Below are 23,561 nucleotides of genomic sequence, written 5' to 3'. Positions count from 1 at the left end.
GAGGTGCCCTGGTTGGAACGAGAAATAGCCCAATGGATCCAAGATCGATATTTGACCACCACGCATTAGGCAAACGCTTTGGCCACCGAGCTACGTCCCTCCCGCTCAACATAAGAAATGCAACATAACGTTAGCAATGATATATAACCTAGAGAGAAATACAGTTTGTTCTAGTTTAACGACAACACTAGAGCACATTAATTAATTAATCATCAGCTATTGAATGTCAAACATTTGGTAAATCTGACATATTCTTGGAGAGGAAACCCTCTACACGCTTCCGTAGAAAGGGATCTTTTATATGCACTTTTCCACAGACAGGATAGCACATACCACGGTACTGGACCAGTTGTGGTGCACTGGTTGGAACGAGAACAAACACAATCTGTTGAATGGATCCACTGAGGTGGTTCGATCCTGCGACTCAAGCACCTCAAGAGAGCACTCAACCGACTGAGCTACATCCCCCCCCCCCCCCCCCCCCCCCCCCCCCCCCCCCCCCCCCCCCCCCCGAGAGAAATGTAGATAACACTGGTACTTCACAACTGATTTTATTCATTAAATATTAACAGATGTATCTTCAAAATGACATACACAAAACACATACAGTAACTGTATACTTACTGATGGAAATAAATAAAAGGACACACAAATAGTACCAGATAATATTGACTGTAATCAAAGACACCGCCCAGTGTATCAGGAAGTTAACTGTGTTACTGGTAGACATACCCACAGTACTGACATTCAATGCCACATTACACACCTGTATTGTATACAGGCATAACTACTTTAATAGTGAATTAAATTTGATCTTAGATATCATCTGCTCCCTTATTTCTTTCTATCAGTATATACCTGTATGCTTTGCATTGAATAATTATTTACAAATATATTATTTATGTACATGCATGTTTAACATTTGAATTAATACATATTTACATTTAAATTACCTTTGACCTAGCACACACATTGAACATTCAACGAACAAGCTATTAAAGTGACCTTCCAGTGCAAGATATGTAAAATGAAGTCTTCTAGGTTGGTTGTCTTAGTGGGGTTCCCCCTGTCTCTCTCTCGCTGTCTGTCTGTCTGTCTCTCTCTAGCCGTCTGTCTCTCTCTAGCCGTCTGCCTGTCTCTCTCTGTCTGTCTGTCTGTCTGTGTCTGCCTGCCTGCCTGCCTGCCTGCCTGCCTCTCTCTATCTCTATCTCTATCTCTCTCTCAAATTTATAAGAAATACTTGACATACTTGACATGTGCAAAACAAAAATATTCAAGAAAGACAAGCAATACAGAATTTCACAAGGACAAAATTTTGACAACCAAAAAATAATTTTATACAAAAAAATACATGCCTTATGTACTGCAGTATTAGCATAAATGTGCCTTTAATAGTAATACCAAGGACACTGTCATTTAAACATCATTTCATATTTAACAACTTAAATTCAGACTTTGTAATTAAAATGTGTAGGACACTACCTTAAATAATTGTCATCCTGTCGACCACAACAAAAGAAGAAAGAAAAAAAAAAGAGGAAAAAATCTAAATATATATAAATATATATATATTTTAAAGATGGAATAAATATTGCTTAAAAGAAACTCACACTTACATGCAATTACACACACTGGGTAGAATCATTTAACAACAATAATGATCTAGTTTGAGTATTCAAGAAAATAAGGCAGTATTCTTGGTGATGGTATGATGCTATTAAGATTGTCTTTTAAGCATGATAGCATTAGTACATGAACACAATTTGAACCTGGGGGTACAAAATATAATGCCCTTCCCCTTGAATGCTAACATCAAAGAGAGTAATTTCTGCTACTCTACATTTCGTGGAACATAATTTTCCATGCTCACGTTTTAAAAAAAACGAAAGTGTGCTATTACAAATATTAGGTGAAACCCAGCAGCTGTGATTGAACCACTTTTCAAATCTAGACTTAATTGCTGTACATAATTATTATTTCTAAAAAGTCAAAACCATTTATTATGCAAAACTATGATCCTACTTGTGAAGGTGCAGTGTGTAAACTTGTTTATGATTATACATGTATTAACCAATAACCAGTTTGGTATCCTGTCTGTCTGTGCCATGCTTGTACAAATATTACATGTTTTGCATCCAGTTCCAAATGTGGAATTTTTATATGCAATAAAGTGTATCTTACCTTATCTTATGGGGCGTTCTCATTTTGTGATTAGTGGTACCGACTTGTCGCATGCAATCGAATCGCACTGTGAGAACACCTAAATCAGAACGACTTTAGTCTTATAAGTATGTTCCGATTTTTGTAGGGCCAATAAATTGCATGCGACAAGTTGGCACGACTATTCGCACCACTTATTACAGATATGTTTATTAACGGCAGAGCCACAGGTCAATTGGCTTTCTACATGTACATGGCAGGAGTGAAATAAAAAGATGTCCAGACCGTGAAAGTGAAGGAGAAAGAATGGCGTAGCGATCACATGACCATAACTCATTTCACGATTTCAGCCATTTGATTGACCCGAGTCCACACAACCTTTGCAAATGCCTATGCCAGTCGGCAATGCTGAGAAGACTGTCATGGTGATTTTACTTCTCCATAGCACTTTCTTTGCTGTGGACTATATTCAATAACATTTTCCACAGCATATTTTTTGCCACGGACATTTTCTTAACTGCAAGGGTTGGTCCATGGGACTAGGGGATTAGTGCCATAGGTCAGAGGTCAGAGGTCAGGTTATACAAAGAAAAACGTTTGGTTTCTTTAACAACACCACTAGAGCACATTGATTGTTTTTTAATTACCAGCTATTTAATTATACATGAAAAAAACATTATGGGTGCATAATGTATCAATAAATCAAACAATAATACTGTTCAAAAGATCAGTAAAACCGCATATGGTAGGAGTATGTTAGTGGAGGACGAATATAAAGTCTACATTTCAAGTCAAGTAATCCATATGACTCTGCCTTTAGTAGGTCAAGGCTCAACTGCTATGTAATCTGGCCTTTAATTAACTTTTATTTCATGTGCACATCAGAATTAATTTTATTTATTTTTAATTTTCAAAGTGTGAAAATCTTTTAGGTCCTTTTTCTATACAATCTTATACTGATTGACATACACCTTCAGGCAAAATATCAGGAGGATAATAAATAAAGGTTTAAATCACTTAGCCAGTAATAACGACAGACAGCAATCATCTTTTCTCTTCTTTACCAGCTCCCTATACAATGCAAAAAGTAACAAAAGAGTCAAAACACAATACCCAAAACACAATATGAATTAACGTATACCAACATTTATCATTTACGTATAAAAATATTAATCTGTATATAACTGTACTAAATACATGTATATACTATGATGGAATACTTCTATCACAGGCAATATTCATTGAGCATGTGCATGCACACGCACAAAAGCTCTACTCACACACTAACACTAACACACACACACACACACACAGCTACACACACAACCACATACACAACCAAGCACACACACACACACATGCACACACACACACACACACATTGTTACTGTATTCACAAGAATAGCTAACAAAACAAAAATAATAATAACTTTGTAAATACAGTTTTGCAATTGTTTTTCATTTCATATTATACTTTATATAAAAACACTCAGCATTTCATTTAGTAATACATTCCATTAATAAGTATACACTTGAAAATAATTATAGACGTGACAAATTAACTAATTAAAGATTAAAGGCATATTGTCACAGACAACTGACCTATTTAATGGTCTAACAAAGTGTTACCTGAACAAAAATAATTTGATCTGTTCCTAAATGTACTTTATTGAACCATCTTCATAACCACCATACTCCATTTATTAATGACATTTTGTAAAAATAATTGAATTATGGCAATGGTCCATAATTCAAACACTAAAATTGCCGAGAGGGATGACATGGATTTCACTCCATCATGGTTCAGTTACGGTGATGCAATAGATTTGGTTTCCAACAAAATTAATGTAATTTTTATTTATTATCCCTTTTTAGAGAAATAAGGTCCTTAAATCCACGACAGTATGCCTTTAACACCCATTCAAATATAAGTCTCTTAATACAGGTGGCTGCTTAATCATTCGTGCTGGGATGTCATTAAACATTCATTCATTCATTCGTATCACGAAGTGCAGTGTAACATGTTGAACTTCATGATACTTTCATATCCCACCATACCGTTTGTTGCTTTTCTATAATACAATTTCAAGACTTTGAGAAAATAGCCACAGTACAAAATATTGGAAAAAATGTCTTGTTTTAAGAGGTATCCATTTTAAAGAGGTTAAGTTCTGTACTGATTTTGAAAAAAATGGACAGTGAAAAATATCCGGTTTTGAGGGAATTCCCATTTACAGAGTGTCTGGTTTTGAGAGGTTTCACGGCAAAATAAAAGACATGGAAAATTAGAAACTAACAGCAACTAATTAGCAACACAGCAATCTCCACAGACCTGTTGGTTATCATGGTTAATTGCCAATGTTGTTATTTATACATGTGGCCGCTAGAGCAGGATTGATTGCACATAATTTACATAAATAATAAAACTGTACAAATATAGTTTTCATTCATTCATCAATTTCAATAATAATAAGCATGTGCTCATATATAATGTAAACAAACATTCTGCAATATCCATCCACAAACCTTTATTAATTTATATAAAAAGAAAATACATTAAAATAATATATTATTAACTTCATCTGATTTGACAAACATGATTTGATCGTATTTCACTCGACCAACACAGAAACAACAACCAGCAAGAATTAAACACTGATATGCTAACTGTGGGAACAAACATTCAGAATTCATAACCTGAACTTAAGTCATGTGACTTTGAAAACAATTTTCTGTAATGCCCGGACACATGTAACATATTATTATTGAGATCACAGAGTTATATGACAAGGTAGGTAGTCTCAGTTGCCGTAATTATTTTTCTCAATAACTTTAGTTTGGCTTGACAATGTTGATAAAAGGAAAGCAATTGGGAATTAAAAAAAAATGTACTAATGTTTTTTTCCCCTGTCTTTTAATTAAACTGTCATCAATAACTAAACAAATAATAATTTTCTAAAAAATCATTGTCACATATCATTTACACTTTTATAATAATTTTTGTGATTATAGAAATCACATGATATGAGGAAATACAACATGAAGGAAGGAAATGTTTTATTTAACGTCGCACTCAACACATTTTATTTATGGTTATATGGTATCAGACATATGGTTAAGGACCACACAGATATTGAGAGAGGAAACCCGCTGTCGCCACTTCATGGGCTACTCTTTTCGATTAGAAACAAAGCAATCTTTTATATGCACCATCCCACAGACAGGGTAGTGCATACCATGGCCTTTGATATGCCAGTTGTGGTGCACTGGCTAGAACAAGAAATAGCCCAATGGGCCCAATGGAGGTGATAGATCCCAAACAGAACGCTATACCACTACATCTACATCCCACCCCAATAAAACATGAATTCCTTTAGCGACTGTCAATGAAAATTATTCCACAAGGGACATAAACATAATACGAAATGGTAGCGAGTTTAATATCCTATTTATTACCCATAATTGATCTTAATTTATATCACTCATCTCGTTTCGTTGATGTTCCTGTAAGGTTGTAGTGCGCTAATTGATGACGTCATTGTGTGACATCAAAAGTGTTACGTCCCACTTGGCATTCTAGTGGGACGTATCACTTTGATATTTACCAAGATATATGTAACAATATGGGTACTAATTCAAGGTGCTAAATTTAAAGAAACATAACTTTTGTGCAATTGTTTTATCAGTGATTAGCACACAGCATTGACACATGCTATTGATTAAAACAAAAGGATATCAAACTACAATAGTTAGTTAGTTAATGTGCACATGCATTTCTGCAATTTTGTACTAAATTTAATTTGTCTGTCAGCTGCACAAGGTCACACTTTGTCAAAAATATTATTTCAGATGATCCTACAACTTAAGCTAAATCTTTTTTTGGTTTCTCACTGAACTTTTATGTCGCTAATATGTCATTTATTTGGATTTTGCTATATTTTAAGATCGCCAAAATTTTATGATTTACAGTACATAAATATAAAAAAAAAAAAAAAAAAATTAATCTTTTAAATTCTTTATATATTTTTTTTTATTCAGAGAGAAAAAAGAAGAGTGCATTTTTGTTATTAAAAAACTGCTAGGCATTTTTCTTTTTTTCTGTCTCTATACAATGTAGATGTTGAGTCAAACTGAAGTTATCAATGAAAAATACTTTTGCGAAGACCGAGATGCCAGTTAACATATATCCATGAGATGTTGTCTAATATATTTTTGCTCTGCTCTCCTCTTTATTGCCCTATTAAAAGTTAGTTTGTTTTGTTTAATTCTGGACAAAATAGTTTAAATTTTAAAAGATGAATGAAATAAAAAGTACCTTTTGTCAAATATATATCATATCAAAAAGTTACTGTTAAATATGTTTTATTTATTGTGTATGAAGCCAAAAGAAGGATCTGAAAAGTGACTGTCATCGACATTAATGGGACATGCGAGTTTGCTGCACTTTTTAAGATGTTATCAACTAACAGACTTTTTAACAAATGTATTTTTCTGCATAAAATATTAGGGGCCGTTCAAATATTATGTAACGCTATTTTTGTCAAAATTCGACACCCACCCACCCCTTGTAATGCCTCGTAACATTAGACCATACACGCCCCAAAATATTATGTAATGCTCGGACATACCCCCCCTACCCCCAAAAAAACCCACAGACAAAGCAACGCGGCAATGTTTATTTATACCCATGTGTACTACGATGACATCATTAAAGTGATGCATTGCTGTAGGATGGGGAAAAACCCTGCAGGTTTTCACTTGCACCATTTTAAAATGTCTGGTGTATTAAAGCATTTCAGCTTAATTTATAATTGTTTTGGGTTTACATTTACCTCTAAAAACCGACATTATATATTTGTTGTCATGGCATGGCACGTTTAAGAGAAAACAAAATTGTGTTACGTAATGCTGTTCAATACACACACACCCTTGTAACACCACATAACGCTTGGACTTACACCCCCCACCCCCCTTAGCATTAGTAATATTTGAATGGCCCCTTAGTGGCTGTATATTAAACATGTTTCTGATCATTCTAATATTTGTACTAGGTTAAATTCCATTTTACTTCCTAAAATATACTTTTTTTCATACGTACAAAATTATTTGAAGGCAAAAATCCAGATTGGGCTTCTTACAAATATTAAGACGACCAGAAACACATTGAATATACAGCCACTGATATTCTAAACAAGAAAATATATTTAATATGAAAGTTTAATCGTAGAAATATTTTATTAGTCTGAAACATCTTACAATGCAGCAAACTCAGGAATGTCCCTTTAAGAATACATAAATGTACACAAGAGACAACATTTCAAAATGCTACGTAACCGGAACTTGGTTCAACTGGCAAAAACCCTGCTTGATGTGCTGAATGTCATACTTCATACTAAATTAATGTTACAAATTATGGAACCATAGAATACAAAACACAATTAATTTCCTGTGTAATGTTGTAACAGTTCCCTTTGGCACTTTTTTCTTTTCTGTTTTTTTTTTCTTCTTTTTTTGGTGGGGGGGGGGGGGGGGGGGTTCTCTATGTACAGTCAAAGTTTATGTTAAAGAGCCCAAAAAATAATTTTCACAAGGTACCATTCCATTTAGTATACTGCATTTCATACCTTGGCATAGTTAACTGCATGAACTGATCCGACTACTAGCACCTTCTATATGTATGTCCCTTACATGATATCATCAGTGACCAATCACATTGTGCTTAACATTGGACAAGAAAGAAATATGGCTTCCCCTATCTACAATAACATATGCGCATGGTTTAAAATGTTACCCAATACCTCTGATAACAGTAAATATGGGAAATGTCTCAATAAATATGGATTTTCTTTGGGTTTTATCGACAAAACTAGTGTGGCAAACATGGCAAGTTTCTACAGAAATGGCCATATTTGTTTACAGTACCAGAGATATGCAACAAGTTACACGATTAGCCCACATTTTCCCTAAAGGCAACCAATGAAAGATGACCCGTCCAGGATCGGCTTATGTGGGTATATATGCTGAGGTATGAAATGCAGTAAGTTACATGTACATGGAATGATATATTGGCTTGCGAATTAGATGACAAAAACCATGAGACCCTTTAATATAGGATATTTTTTAATACAAATTACAAAAGGTACCAAATAATGTGACATGGGAGAATATAAAGGTGGCTGCTAAACAGAGGTACCCGCATTAAACAGGGACTCACTAATCTCAGTGAAGAGGACAATGCTTAGTGACTGATAACAAGCAACAGGTACCGAGTCTCCATTTCTGAAGCTGGTCAAACTTGTGCAAGAGGCAGGCAAGGGATGTAACTCCAATTAGGAATTTACCGCTGGATAACTTGAGGAGACGTCCTGCAGTGGCTTGTACTGCTTACTGCGTTGTTTTCTAATGAACACGAAGAGTCCGCCAAATATGATGAGGATCACTGGGATACCGAGACCGGCCGAGATGACCCCGATGACGAGGAGAGAGATCTTGTCAGCAGGAGGCTCTCCAAAACCTAGAGTGGCAGACCTGAAAAAACCCAGAACAAGAATCCCACGGAATTAGATGTCTTGCGTGACATAAGCGTATTCGGTGTCACTCATAGCTGTATCCATAAGATGTTTAATCTCAATGCATGTTATGAGAGAAAAAAATTCTATTAAAAAATTATCCAATTCACAAAATTTTATTAAAATTTTAATTTAATTAATTTTTATTTTTGTCACGTCTTGTGATGAATATCAATATATGCAACTATAAACCATGTTTTAATGATCTAGGATCCATAACACTGGCATAGGAAGTGGAGGGGAGGGGGGCAAGGGGGCATGAGCAGCAGTGATGTAGCGTGGGTTGTCAGCGCCCAGGGCAAGTCAAGTATACCGTTAGCTCTCCCAAAGTCCCTTCCAACCAGTCCAAAATTTTGCCCCGGTGGCCCCGCCCATGCTACGCCACTGAGCAGCAGCGATGGTTTTTATACATTAAATATTTTATACATGTATCTATATATATATTATATACATGTGTGTGTGCCCCCCCCCACCCTCACCCCCACCCCCCATTTTGGCACCTTCCTACACCCGTGCATAATTTGTAAGAAATGGAGTTAAACATGAAACTTTAAAGCAAACGTTGATGTAATCACTGCCGCCAGAAAATGAATACATGTACCTATATATTGTCCTTTTTACTTTGTAAATGCGAGACAGAAATAATTAACATAAATCAGGTGAAACATTAGTAAACAAAAATAAACTGTGAAAAAACAGTAAACAAAAAAACTGTCATGTTAGTAAATATAAACAAAATGTGAAGTTAGTAAACGCAAAAAAAAAAATTAGTAAACGTAACTGTGGAGTTAGTAACATAAAATAAAAGGTAAAACTAGCAAAAATAAACTAATTGCAAAATTAGTAAATATAAATATGATTAAAAAAATATTAATTATAATAATATATATATATATATATATATTAAAATACAAATGGACTTCAAAGTTAGTAAACAAATCCCCCCCCCAAAAAAAAAAACCCACCCTTAAATTAAAAATAAACTAAAGATAATATTGGATTAATAAAGAAAACCAAAAGTCTTGTTTAATGTGACATTAAAAGTTAGTACACTATTAAATCATCAACTGTGAGATCCTATTTCGTATACAGCTACTTATAAACAAATATTATTTTCCAATAAACTCACCAACTCGAGTAGTTTGTTTTCGTGTAAAACCCATCATTGGCGAAACCGAATGAAATATTCAGCGCATGCCTTTCCACTCCTTTCAAAAATAGCTGACTGCCGTAGAAAGCATGTGCTATACTTTCCTTGAGCAGCTCCGTGACGTTGTGCGTGTCACCTAGCTGGTACTTCTTAACACTGGTGGCCACATTACGAGACCGGGTATGCTTTTGGTAACAGACGGGCTTCCATTGTAGAAAGCCACCCTTCGCCTGGTCGCTGGGACTCATTCTCACGGAGACCATCTGAGAGTTAAAAGAGAAATGTCGGCTAAAGTTTGTTTTGTAACCAATGAATGTCATGGCTAGCTTTGGCACTCGCCACATTCGCCAATTGCGAATTTTGCAAGCAGTTGGCAAATTTTATTTTAATTTGGTAAAAAAATTACATGTAATTTTTTTTTTTTTTTTTTTTTTTTTTTAAATATTTAATGGATATTTTATAGAAAATAAAAGTTGATTTCTGTAATTTTTTTAAGTTTAATAGACAATTAGGCGAAATGTTTTTCTCACCCAGAGCTAGCACAATGTTTTCTGTTTTAAAACATACATTACAGTGTAACAATATGGTCTGTACCAGATGGCTTCGAACATCATTAGAATAAATAGTGATATTTGCCATAAACGTAAACCTCCAATATGTGTTAGAAAAAAAGTTTGTTTTGTTTAATGACACCACTAGAGCACATTGATTTATTAATCATCGGCTACTGGATGTCAAACGTTTGGTAATTTTGACATATAGTCTTAGAGAGGAAACCCGCTACATTTTTTCCAGTAGTAGCAAGGGATCTTCTATATGCACCATCCCACAGACATGGCCTTTGGTATATCAGTCGTGGAGCACTGGCTGGGACGAAAAATAGCCGAATGGGCCCAACGACGGGGGTCGATCCCACACTGACCGCACATCAAGTGAGCGTTAAATAGTGACACCACTATCAGGGCTCAAACTTAAGAATATGTCCAACATTGGTAATTTTTAGCCTCCCTATAGCAATTGACTTTTGCAGCAAATAAACATGACTGAAAGATTACATTTCAAATGTACAACATTGTGTATAAATTTTGGAATACACATTTTGCCATCACTGATGACATTTACTGAGGGAAGTAATTTTTGTCCTACAGCACAAAAGTACGGTAAGTGATGCCCCTGACCTACAGCTATTTATACGACAATGACGGCAATTGCTGGCGGTGCAGTCGTTAAGTTCGAGCCCTGCTCCAGAGAACCCTGATCAATTAATCATCGACTATTGGGTGTCAAATGTGATGACTCTGACACCGGTCTTCAGAGGAAGCCCATTAGTTAATGTAAGAGATCGTTTGCTTGTACATTCTCAGACAGGACAGCACATACCACAAGCTTTTGGAAAACCAGTGAAAATTACAAAATGTTTTAACTTGCAAAAGGGTCACCAGTCAGGCCATAAATGGGTGAGATCTTTGGACTGGCATTGAAACGATTTTGCATTGCAGATAAACCAGGGCATCTGGACATAATTACACCAGCACAGACCACTGCCCCTGATGCTGGGGTAAGATCCCCCGCCTTCTCTTCCTTTACCCCATCAGAGCTTCTAGATTCTGGTAGCCCCACTCCCATGGCTAGTGATATCAATGTTGGGCTAGTAAATAACTACTATTGACATGCCCGATGGCCAGTGAAAAACTGAAAAATTGTCAAATGCTACATTTAAGTCTATTTTGTAAATATAAATATCCTGGCCCCTTTCCAGTATTAAAGGACATTAAAGCACATTAATTTATTAATCATCGCTATAGAATATGAAACATTTGGTAATTTTTACGCAACGTCTTAAAGACATACTGTCATCGACCACTGACCTATTTAACTGTCTAACAGAGTATTACCCGAACAAAAATAATTTGATTTGTCCCTAAATGTACTTTATTCAACCATCTTCATAACCACCATACTCCATTTATTAATGACATTCTGTAAAAATAATTAAATTATGGTAATGGTCCATAATTCAAAAACTAAAATTGCCAAAAGAATGGATTTCACTCCATCATGGTTTAGTTACGGTGATGGGATAGCTAGATTTGGTTTCCAACAATTACTGTAATTTTTATTTATTATCCATTTTTAGAGAAATAAGTTCCTGAAATCCGTGACAGTATGCCTTCAACAAGGAAACCCACTACATTTTTTCGTTAATAGCAAGGGTTCTTTTATATGCTAGGGAACATTTTGTTCACTATTTGCTACATTTCAGAGACTGCAACACACTTTTTAAACATTAAACAGTAATTGCTAATCAATTTTCTATTGATTAGAAATATCGCTAATCAAGATTTTGAAAACCGAATGTTCCCTGTATGCACCATTCAACAGCCTTGATATCCAAGTCGTGGTGCACAGGCTGGAACGAGAAATAGCCCATGTGCACACTGACGGGGATCGATCCAAGACCGACCAGGCATCAGGTGATCGCTTTACCACTGGGCTACCTGTATTTCCCGTCCCCAGGATTTAGCACGGCTCACATGATAAAGGATTTTCGCCACTTTTCACATATGTAAAGTATTTTCTTAAAAGTTATTCAAAAGTGGCTAATTCAAAGAAGATTTTGTTAGCCCAACAGGAAATGGGTGAGCCCCAATTAGTGGAGAAATGGTCATCAACACAAACAGCTCCCTTACTCTGAAGACTCCCGGGGAGTATTCATCATCAATTGATTTTGTTTCCTCCATTTTGAAACCAGCCTTGTCGAGAGGGTCAGTAAGCATGGCCACCTCGAGGGCGAACCGCGACCGTGTACAACATGGCTTCATGTTGTCGATTGTCAAGTCAAACTGTGTGCTGTTCTCGGAAAACTCCAGGTGGGGCAGCTGAGATTCGCGGTCGTCTTTCACAAATAGGCGAAACTAAAAAAAAAAAAAATGTTTACACATAAGCGTATGAGACAAGGGGTGCAACTGTCCTCCAGTGCTGGAGCAAATCCTCAAATTCTGGCAAAAACTATAGAGATATTCGGGCCAAATCAGCTGGCCAAATCAGCTGGCATGTACATGTATCTGTATCATTCTACCCTCAATATTAGTTGTAATCCAGGTAAAAATATGTCGTGATTAGTTTAATTAAGGAAAAAATCAGCCTGCCCCCCACCCCTAACCAAAATGGGAGCCCATATTTCTATGTGCTTAAATCATTATAATTATTAAACAGTGAATATGGCTAATCAATGTCTGTTTGTCCCGACAAGTCGGACAAGTAAACAATTTCAGTGCAGTTTCATTTTGAGCAATCACACACATCATCCTGGTACTTGAATAAAGCAATCCATTTATTTGGACAAGTGAAAATAGTGGCGGACAAATACATTTCTAGATGTATTTGTCCGGTGGACGAGTAAATGTTTTTGCTTATGTCTATCACTGCTAATGGAAATAACCATCATGTAGCCTAACAAATGTATCCATCACAAGACTGAATATATTGCCCATGAAAGACCATGACAGTGAAAGACAGGAGGACAATGAATACTCAAAGTAAAAGACAATCAGTACTCAAAGTGAAGCAAAATGAATACTCAAAGACGTATACGTGCCAAATACTCACAGAGAAGGAAAATTAATAATCAGTGAATGAGAATGAATATTCACAACAAATGAAAATGAATACTCACAGTGAAAGTTAAGAAATACTCACAGTGAAAGATAAGAAATACTCACAGTGAAGGGCAATAAATACATGTACTTGCACTGAAGGACAATGAATACTCACACTGAAGGATAAGGAATACCTGCACTGAAGGACAATGAATACTCACACTGAAGGATAAGGAATACCTGCACTGAAGGACAATGAATACTCACACTGAAGGATAAGGAATACCCACACTGAAGGACAATGAAGACTTACACTGAAGGATAATGAATACTCACACTGAAGGACAATGAATACTCACACTGAAGGATAAGGAATACTCACACTGAAGGACAATATTCGCAGTCAAGGCCAATGAATACTCACACTGAAGACCAATAAATACTCACACTGAAGGACAATGAATACTCACACTGAAGGCCAATGGATACTCACATAGTAGGACAATAATAAAAACTTGCAGTGAAGCACAAAGCACACTCACAGTGAAGGACAAAGAAGCCGTCCTATTCTTCGCCTCATCAGAGTACTCGGATTCCGTCAGTGTTTTGTTCTGCCAGACGGTTGACTTGAACACAAAACCAATGACAGTCTCGTTGAGCTTCTGGACCTTGTTCCACTTGAACTCCGTGAACGGCCGGTTGTTTCGGTCGGTGCTGTTCCACAGGGGATAGCTGCTCAGATCAGCAGTGTCGTCAGTGTCATTGTACTCCAGGAGCTGCAGACACAAAAACAACCACATACTTTTTATAATATAAATTTACAAAAAAACAGCATCATCAAGCACTTGCCAGACTTTCTGCCAGAAAATAATTTGAGGGTGTGTATTTACAACAAGAAAACAGATCATAAGTGCCCTTCAGGCTTTCTGCCTGAAATTAATTTGAGGGTAAGTAATAAAATAAATCAGATCATAACTGCCACTACTGGGTCGTTTTGGGTTCGAAATCTTTTAAAACTGTACACTACATTTCATGTCACTGAACAAATTTTAAACAGCAGTTCTCTTACTACAGGTATATTCTATTAAAAAACAAAATTAAAATGTAACCATTATTTTAGGCAGTGTTTTTGGGGTATAGTGCTATGGAATTTAATGCAACCACAGTCAAGAGGGGGTAACAAACTATGGGGGGCCTCCCTCAGAAAGAAAATGGGTTAGGTTCAGGAGTAGGGTTAAGAAAATCATACAATAATGATAAGAGCCATTAATTTTGTCAAAAGGTTAACTTAAAAAAAAATATTGCAAAAACATTTGGGTATATGGCACCATACCCTTTTACCCTCTGGCAGAAACCGTGCTGCTTGTCAAATGGTCAGTTTACATTAACAGTGTCATGAGCCTCTTCAGACATTAGGACAATAAAGAACACGCCAAATGTACATTCTGTAAACAGGCTTCTGAAAATTGTACCAGCCTTGGTGGAGATGTGGTTAAGCCATCGGACATAAGGCTGGTAGGTACAGGGTTCACAGCCCGGTACCGGCTCCCACCCAGAGCGAGTTTTAACGACTCAGTAGGTAGGTGTAAGATCACTGCACTCTCTACTCTCTCAATAACCATAAACCACTAACTCACTGTCCTGGACAGACAGCTGAGGTGTGTGCCCAGGACAGCATGCTTGAACCTTAATTGGATATAAGCAGGAAAATAAGTAGAAAATTGTGAGAATGACCGTTTCATTCACGCATCGCTCATGTAATTCTAGCTCTGTTTAACCCATTTTTCATGAGCACATTATACTTAAGTTACCATGTACATGATCATGATGGATTATGCAAAAATTAAATGGGTCACCTGAATTTGTTTTGCAAATGTTTAATTCTCAGAGGCTTGTGTGAGTGATATTATGTTTTATAGGACTATGAATGGTACCTTTAAAACCAACATTTGAATCAATAACAGTAACATACAGACCTCAATCAGTCGCAAGTGATTTGACAACTGAAAAAGGTCACCATAAATTGCTGTAATGTATTTTCAATGTAATACTAAGGTCAAAGCACACCAGAGTCAAATTTTGCATAATCTACATGTATCTTTTGTTTACAAGTGCATTAAATTTGGGACATCATTTACATATAACAATTTATGCAAAAAGGAAATGTGTTACCAAAATTTATGCTAATTATGCTAACTGTCAATTTATTTTTGCGTATAACCCATAAATAGGCTATGCTCATTTTCAATTCTCCATAGCCTACTGTACCATACACTTGGCAATTTAAAATAAAATAAAATAAATAACATCAGGGCCAATTGCTAATTTTTATACAACGTGGCTACTGTAGTTGTAGTACAACATTTATTATATGGCTAATACAATTTTGTTTAAATTTATCCATTTTGTATATTTTTATTTCCAATGTGATCTCTGTAACATAAAATGGTACATATTTTATATTTATATATATATATATATATATATATATATATATATATATATATATATATATATATATATATATAATTTGCTTAAAAACCAACCTTTGTGAAAACAGTTCCAAATGAATTCAAAATTTTATGGGGGTCTCCGGTTAATGTCAGTGCATTTGAGATGTTGCCATTTTTGGCGAGAAGTTTGTCCCAGTTGACGCGGAGTGTGATGGTAGGATCAGGCTTCGTCCGGGCGATGATCACGGCTGGCACGCCCACTGTGCTGAACATGTAGTGCAGATAGTCAGACGAGCCCTTGGCACGGACATACACCAGATTGGCGAAGCTCCCGTTAACTCCTTTATCACATTCATGACGAGTACAGTTCGGATTGAAATGAATTTCGAGCTGAAAAAAAAAAGAAACAAAAAGTTTTCATTAGATTTATAGTTTAATTTAAAAAAATTAACTCCATGATAACATTGTGGATGTGTACTGTTTGGATTTAGTTGAATATCAAGTTTTCAATACATTTAATGATTTATAATACTAAAAAAAACTACAAAAAAGCCCCAACATTTCTCAACTTTTTATTAATTAGGACAGTCTGTTATTTCTTTTACGTTCATCAGGGTATGTAGGGCTCAAAATTAAACATTTGTTACCTACAGCAATTTTTAAATGTTTTCCCAGTAGGCTAAATGCAGCCGGATGTGCAGGATGTAGCCCAGTGGTAATGCGCTCGCTTGATGCATTGTCAGTCTAGGATCGATCCCCGTCAGTGGGCCCATTGGGCTATTTCTCATTCCAGGCAGTGCACCACTACTGGTATATCAAAGGTTGTTGTATATGCTATCCTGTCTGTGGGATGATGCATATAAAAGATCCATTGCTACTAATATAAAAATGTAGTGGGTTTCCTCTAAGTCTATATGTGAAAATTACTAAATGTTTGACATCCAACAGCCAATGATTAATAAATCAATGTGCTCTAGTGGTGTCGTTAAAGAAAACAAACTTTAGGCTAAATGCTCACCGACGGCAACTTTGACCTTGGCTATGGCAATTTTAAACCTGTAACTTTTGCAGCAAATAAAAAATATGTCTTTATTCAGCTGACAGCAATAATTTTTATCCATTGGCAAAAAAAAAAACAGAACTGCCATCATGCAGTCTAGGCCCTGCAGATGACTTTTTTTTAGTTCATACCCAGATGAATGTAAAAGAAATAACAGAAAATTCTTATAATTCAATCTGAAACATACTTACAAATAATAAGTTCTGATCACGTGACAACTTTTGTGCCAAATAATTGGCATCAGATGGAGTCTGCCCACACGATCAAAATAAAATAAATGTTTTCATTTCTCAAATAGAATATAATTTTTATTGTGTGTATCATACAAGGATATGGAAACAAATATAGAAATATCAACATATTGTCAGTCTGTCGTTTTATTTATAACTTAAATATCATTTTCAAATCATTTGATAACTCAGTTCTCTGCTCAAGGGACATAATTGAGGCTAGTAACGGTAAGCTTTAGGGATGGGCAGTATACCATATATAACATTTGGTATCGGTATCGTGTCAATACCGATTTACTGCACCGAGCCATTCTTAAAATAAAGAAATTTTGGTATTGAATTTTTTTTGCGCCATTTAGTAGAGCACTAAAAATATATCTGCAGGCTATAATCTTGCCAAAAGTCACCTCAAGATGCTGTGTTATTAGCAGTAGTGAGAAGTTGAAGTCACTGTAATATTCAGGGCCCATATTTTCGAAGCTATCTTAGCCTACGAAATCGTGAAATCATCGTAAGCTATGACGTCACTATGGCGTGCGCTGTAGTGACGTCACAACCTACGACGGTTTTACGATTTCGTAGCGCTAAGATGGCTTCGAAAATAGGGCCCCTGGACCAAATCAGAGATCAGAAAAAAAAAGACGTCAAGATCCCAACTTGTTTAGCGTCATAGCGCACTTGGCACCTTGTCACTGTATGTTGGATAGTGTTTTAACTTTGGTTTCAGACTGTATCCTAAAGTAATCCTGAACCGGTCTATTAATGGGAAATGGTTTCTGTAATGTACGATTGATTTGCTGCACTGTTTTACCTTGTTCAATTTATTATCAAACTCACCCAACAAATGTTAATACTCATGCCAGTTTCTGTTGTGAAGAGATTAAATCCATGTCATATAGTTTAATGTTGACATTCTTCAGATACACATGTAAACTGAGCTACTCAATACTGTTTTTCAAGGTGTCGCCGTGTGCTGTGTGTGACCAGTCAAGTGTTGTTAATCCTCGGCCACATACATTTTTTTTTTTTTAATTTATCACTGATAATTGGCACCTCAAAAGCTATGTCATTTTTCATTCCCAATTTTGAAAACAATACATAAGACTAGATATTAATTTGAATAAATACAAGTATATATGTATAGTACTTATTTGTCTTTTTTCGATTGTAACAAGGCTTACTAAGATGTTTTTTAAATGAAACTGAAAATTCCCCAAATTTTGTAAAACAACGATAAAATTCCCAAAGTCAAAGCCAAGGGTGTCAAGTCAAATTTTAAAAATAAAACTCTTGACTAATTAACACTTTACTTTTAACATAACGGCACATTATCAACTACTTAATAATATCATGTTTTTAATAAAACATACAAGTGTTTTGTTTAAATTTTATTACCAGAAGTAGTATTTTATGTGGAATTTTATGATTAGAACCAAGTGTAAAATTCTAAATTTTTCTGATTGAACACGGATATATTAACTGGCGAAATGTTATGAAATGTACTGATAAATGTTCACTTCGCCTATTTTTATCAAACTTCTCTCCTTTTTTCTGAAAAGAGAGAAGTCACTTCTCCTGCTTTTTGAATTCTAAATTAGGGCCTGTATCTGAAACACAAAATAGCTGAAAAGAAGAGAGAGATGAGGGCTTTGTGGATGTAATTTAATTTTATTTAGATAACTTGTGCATGCATTTAAAACCGAGTATACTGAAAATACTGCTCTATATTGGTATCGGTAATGTATCAATACCGAATACTGTACCAATACCGAGGTAAATCAATCCAACAATACCGTACCGATACCAAACCTGAAATTTCAATACTGCCCAGCTCTAGGTAAGCTTTTGAAGATCGGAATGGCCGATTAGAAAGCCAAAACGATGGTGCTAGAATTCCCTGTCAGGACTTCTGCCAGAAAATAAGTTGAGGATATGTAATAAGAACAAAACAGACTGTAACTGCCCCATCAAGGATAAAGTGGATAGACCTACAGGTTTTTTTAAAATCCATTAATAATGGACACTGTGACTGCATTTCATGTACTCTGACCAATTTTAATCAGCAGCTCTCTTACGATAATTTTTCTAAAAATGTCTCCATTAATTTCCAGGATTTTAAGGTACGTCTAACGTAATGCTACCCTTCATATCTTTTAGCAGAAACCCTGCCTTTCAATGCGTACCTATCTCAGGGGCGGGATGTAGCCCAGTGGTAAAGCACTCGCTTGATGCGCTGTCAGTCTAGGATCGATCCCCGTCGGTGAGCCCATTGGGCTATTTCTCGTTCCAGCCAGTGCACCACAACTAGCATATCAAAGGCCATGGTATGTCCTAGCTTGTCAATGTATATGCCAGAAAGAAATTTGGGGGTATGGCGCTATGGAACTGAATGAGACCGTCAATAGGAGGTATGGGGGCCTCCCCCAGAAAGAAAATGGGTTAAGTTTAGGATTAGGGTTAAGAAAATCATAATGATAAGACTCAGAGTAATTAATTTTGTCAAAAGGTTAAATTAAAAAACAAATCTGCAACAAAATTTGGGTATGGCACCATACCCGTTTTACCCTCTGGCAGAAACCCTGCCTGTCTCGTTACCAGTCATATCATACCCATGTCATATCCCTGTGTGAAAACGTGCCCGGTTCCTACCAAAACGTCCCTGGTCACACTTAACACCGACTACACAACACAGACACAATAATTATTTGAGTGAGTGAAAGCTTTTACACGTGCGTATATACCACGAAGGTTTCACGCACGCCTGTCAAGGGCTTAATCTCTGACTTTCGCCAGTGACTAAGTCCGGGCCAGGAGGAGCGAGTGGTAAGTTTAAGGTGGGCAGAATTTGGAATAAAAAATTTAGTGGTCGGTCAAAAGACCTAAGTCCTAAAATCCTAACGACATTCTACACTTCTACACATGTCTGGACTAAGAATTTAAATCCAAAGATTTTTTGACTGCTCGGCCTAAAAGGTTTTAAGGTGATTTGAGCAATTGATTGGGCACCAAAGTAAAGTGCGTTGGACTATTTATAAAAAAAAAATAAACATAAGAATTTTGAGCCGCGGCCGAAATTTTTTAAAGTCCAACTAAGCCCAAAAAAGGAGGACTCATGGCGAAGTGATGGACTGTTCAGGCCTTAAGTTGGGGAGTCCTTCAGTCAACACGGCGATGTTTCTGTTGATGGCTCCTGGATAGATGTCCCGCAGTACCATCTTCAAGATGTGGTGGATGGTTGCGTTGGGCATCGATGGCATCAGGAGTCCCTGCCTGTACAGTCCGTCCTGCTGTGCCGTCACGTAGAGTTGGTCCGAGTGAAGGGCTCCTTGTAGCTGGTAGTACTTCCCTTGTCCAGTTGGAAGTTGGCGCCAATGATCTTCTCTCCAAGGGCCCTTGATTAGAGCGCTATCGGTAAAGTCGCCGTAGACTGCTCCTCGGTATTTAGCTGGCATCTTGTCGCAGACAAGAGTCCAATCGGGTTGGTCGGATGTCTTTGGTATGGTGGCCGCAGACACCTTCCTCCTCTTTGACACCCGCTGGAACCGCAACAACTTCTGGAGGTGCTGATGAGCTGGCTGGGGGGTCACTAATGACCACATGTCCCGTCTCCATCTGCGTTGGTACGTCTACAGGAGGGACCGCCACTGTCAGTGGAGCTGACAGCTTTGGCCCCCCCTGGGCCGCTCCTGGCGAGTGCTTCGGTCGAGTAACTGGGGGCGACAATGCAGAATGAACCGCCCCCGGTGGTTTAGCCACCGGGTTTGGATCACCATGCACCGCCCCTGTCGGTCTCGTCCTCCGTTTCGGAAAAGGAGGGGCCGCCCCTGGCGGTTGAGCCGCCAAGTTAGGTCCCCCCTGGGTAGTCTTAGGTCGCTTCCTCCGTCTTCTGCTAGGTGAGCGTCGCTTTTTGTCCACACCGTAGATTAGCGTGACAGTCGCTGAGTCGCCGTCGTGTTCTATGCGATACTTGGACAATGGCCCAAGCGTACGCAACACAGCCCCTAGGGTGGGGGGGGGGATAGAAATCACCACGTTCTCGGAATACAACCGCATCGTTCGAGAGTCAAAACTCCTAATTATGGACTCTTTTTTTTTTTCAATCAGCATATCACAACTGGAATTTCAGACCATGGTACTGTACTGTCCATAATTAAGTCTAATTATCTGAGAGAAGTGGAATCGAATTCAATGTCATTTCAACCCTATTCAATCCCTGAATGCCAGTGGGCCTATACATCAATATTTTTCTTCCAACAATTGTTTTTTCGGAAAAATATCCGCCCGGTCCCCCCCCCCCCCCCCCATACCTTGTTAAATCCTAGAAAGCACATTGGGGCATTATTTAACACATTATGGTCCTTTATATGTGGGGACGATACGACGCGGGGACGTTATGGTCCTTCATATGTGGGGATGATCTGAAGCGTGGACCTTATGGTCCTTCGTATGCGGGGACAATTTGAGGCTGGGACGATTTGACGCGGGGACGTTATGACTGGTCACCGCCTGTCCATCGACTCTATGGGATGGTCATGGTGCATATAAAAAATCCATTGCTACTAATGGAAAAAGGTAGCTTGTTTTCCGTCTATATGTAAAAATTACCAAATGTTTGACATCCAACTGCCGATGATTAATAAATCAATGTTCTCTAGAGCCAGTAGCTGAGTAGACCGAGTTACGAGTAGTGGTGACACTGATGTCATTAAACAAAACAAACCGGCCTCGGTGGCGTCGTGGCAGGCCATCGGTCTACAGGCTGGTAGGTACTGGGTTCGGATCCCAGTCGAGGCATGGGATTTTTAATCGAGATACCGACTCCAAACCCTGAGTGAGTGCTCCGCAAGGCTCAATGGGTAGGTGTAAACCACTTGCACTGACCAGTGATCCATAACTGGTTCAACAAAGGCCATGGTTTGTGCTATCCTGCCTGTGGGAAGCGCAAATAAAAGATCCCTTGCTGCCTGTCGTAAAAAGAGTAGCCTATGTGGCGACAGCGGGTTTCCTCTAAAAACAGTGTCAGAATGACCATATGTTTGACGTCCAATAGCCGATGATAAGATAAAAAATCAATGTGCTCTAGCGGCGTCGTTAAATAAAACAAACTTTACTTTAAACAAAACAAAGTCTGGTACCCTGCAAATATATCTGAATGAATTTTCCATTGAAAAGATTCACAATAAAAAGTAACAGCAATATCATTACCGCTCGGTGTCCTTTTGAGAGTACACAAGATAAAAGTGGCAAGAAAAATATTAAGGAAGTAAAACACACTCTTATGAAGGCCGCCATTTCTGTTTCTCATGTGACTTTTCAGTAAAAATCACGTGAATTCTGTGATGGTAAAAATTCCGCACCGCTGTAACCCATTGTTAGCGAAGTAACATTAAACAATGGCGTCGAAAGAATCTGTCAGCGGATGTAGGGGTGGACATTTATATATATATAAATATATATTTACATGAGGATGCATAATCATCATTTTGAGAGCACATTCAAGGGTGCATCGTATGCAGTAGGGCGATCTCGCCACCGGTCGATCTCGCCCAGGCGATTTCGCCCGCCCAGGCGATCTCGCCACGGGCGAAATCGCCGTACTATATATATCTAACTAAAGAGGAATTTTATGATTTAAAATGTTTATATTACTAACATTAATTACCTTATAAACTCATTGTGTGGATGTTTATATATATATATTTTTTTTTTCTTTTCTGTTTACTCCGCCCAACTTTTTGAGAAACCAATATCAAACCCAAAACATGCACTGAATAATAATAAGTTTAAAGTACTGTCAGTCGGGCCAACTTTGTTGTAAACAGTATGAAAGACAGAAAACAGACAGATGGAGTTTCAGTTTGAATGTTATTAATTTGTTACATTAATATGTTCTCAAACAATAAGTAAGTGTACAATGAAATGTAGCCCGAGTACTCTGACTGTAAGAGAGCTAGACGGACATTTGGACATAAACACGCTCTCATTATAGATCGCCGAGCTTTGCAATTGTTGCGACGGAGTGTCACGAAGCGTAGCTGAATGTGGGTGCTGTCGGGTTTCTTTCTGTAGTATGTGTATTAGTGATTAATATGTGGATTTTTTTGTATCACTTAACTCGAAAATGATTGATGTAAAGGTATTTGACGTCAAACATAGGATTGTTGTGGTATTAGAGCGGGACTCGTTGCCTACCGTTTGGTAGTCAGGAATTGCCAAAAAAAAGACATAGGTTGGTCTCTGACTGTAATGAGAGCGTGTTTATGTCCAAATGTCCGTCTAGCTCTCTTACAGTCAGAGTACTCGGGCTAAATGAAATGGTACACAAAACGTCAGCGATCTC

At 37.4% G+C, this 23,561-nt stretch overlaps 1 protein-coding gene across 1 annotated transcript; it reads right to left on the bottom strand.

The window, feature by feature from the left end:
* Window positions 1–537: 537 nt before the first annotated feature.
* Window positions 538–22,513, bottom strand: LOC121382496 (glycosylated lysosomal membrane protein B-like). Its single transcript, XM_041511982.1, has 7 exons — window positions 22,427–22,513; window positions 16,025–16,321; window positions 14,021–14,254; window positions 12,570–12,794; window positions 9,859–10,142; window positions 8,502–8,688; window positions 538–3,231 (listed from the first exon to the last, which is right to left on the bottom strand). The coding sequence occupies exons 1-7, from the start codon at window positions 22,511–22,513 to the stop codon at window positions 3,205–3,207; spliced, it is 1,341 nt and encodes a 446-aa protein (XP_041367916.1). The 3' UTR covers window positions 538–3,204.
* Between the last annotated feature and the right edge of the window lie 1,048 nt (window positions 22,514–23,561).

Source organism: Gigantopelta aegis, chromosome 2 (assembly GCF_016097555.1).
Source record: "Gigantopelta aegis isolate Gae_Host chromosome 2, Gae_host_genome, whole genome shotgun sequence".
Taxonomy (NCBI): Eukaryota; Metazoa; Mollusca; class Gastropoda; order Neomphalida; family Peltospiridae; genus Gigantopelta; species Gigantopelta aegis.
Note: the sequence above shows the minus strand (reverse complement) of the source record. Positions and strands in the feature narration are given on the sequence as shown.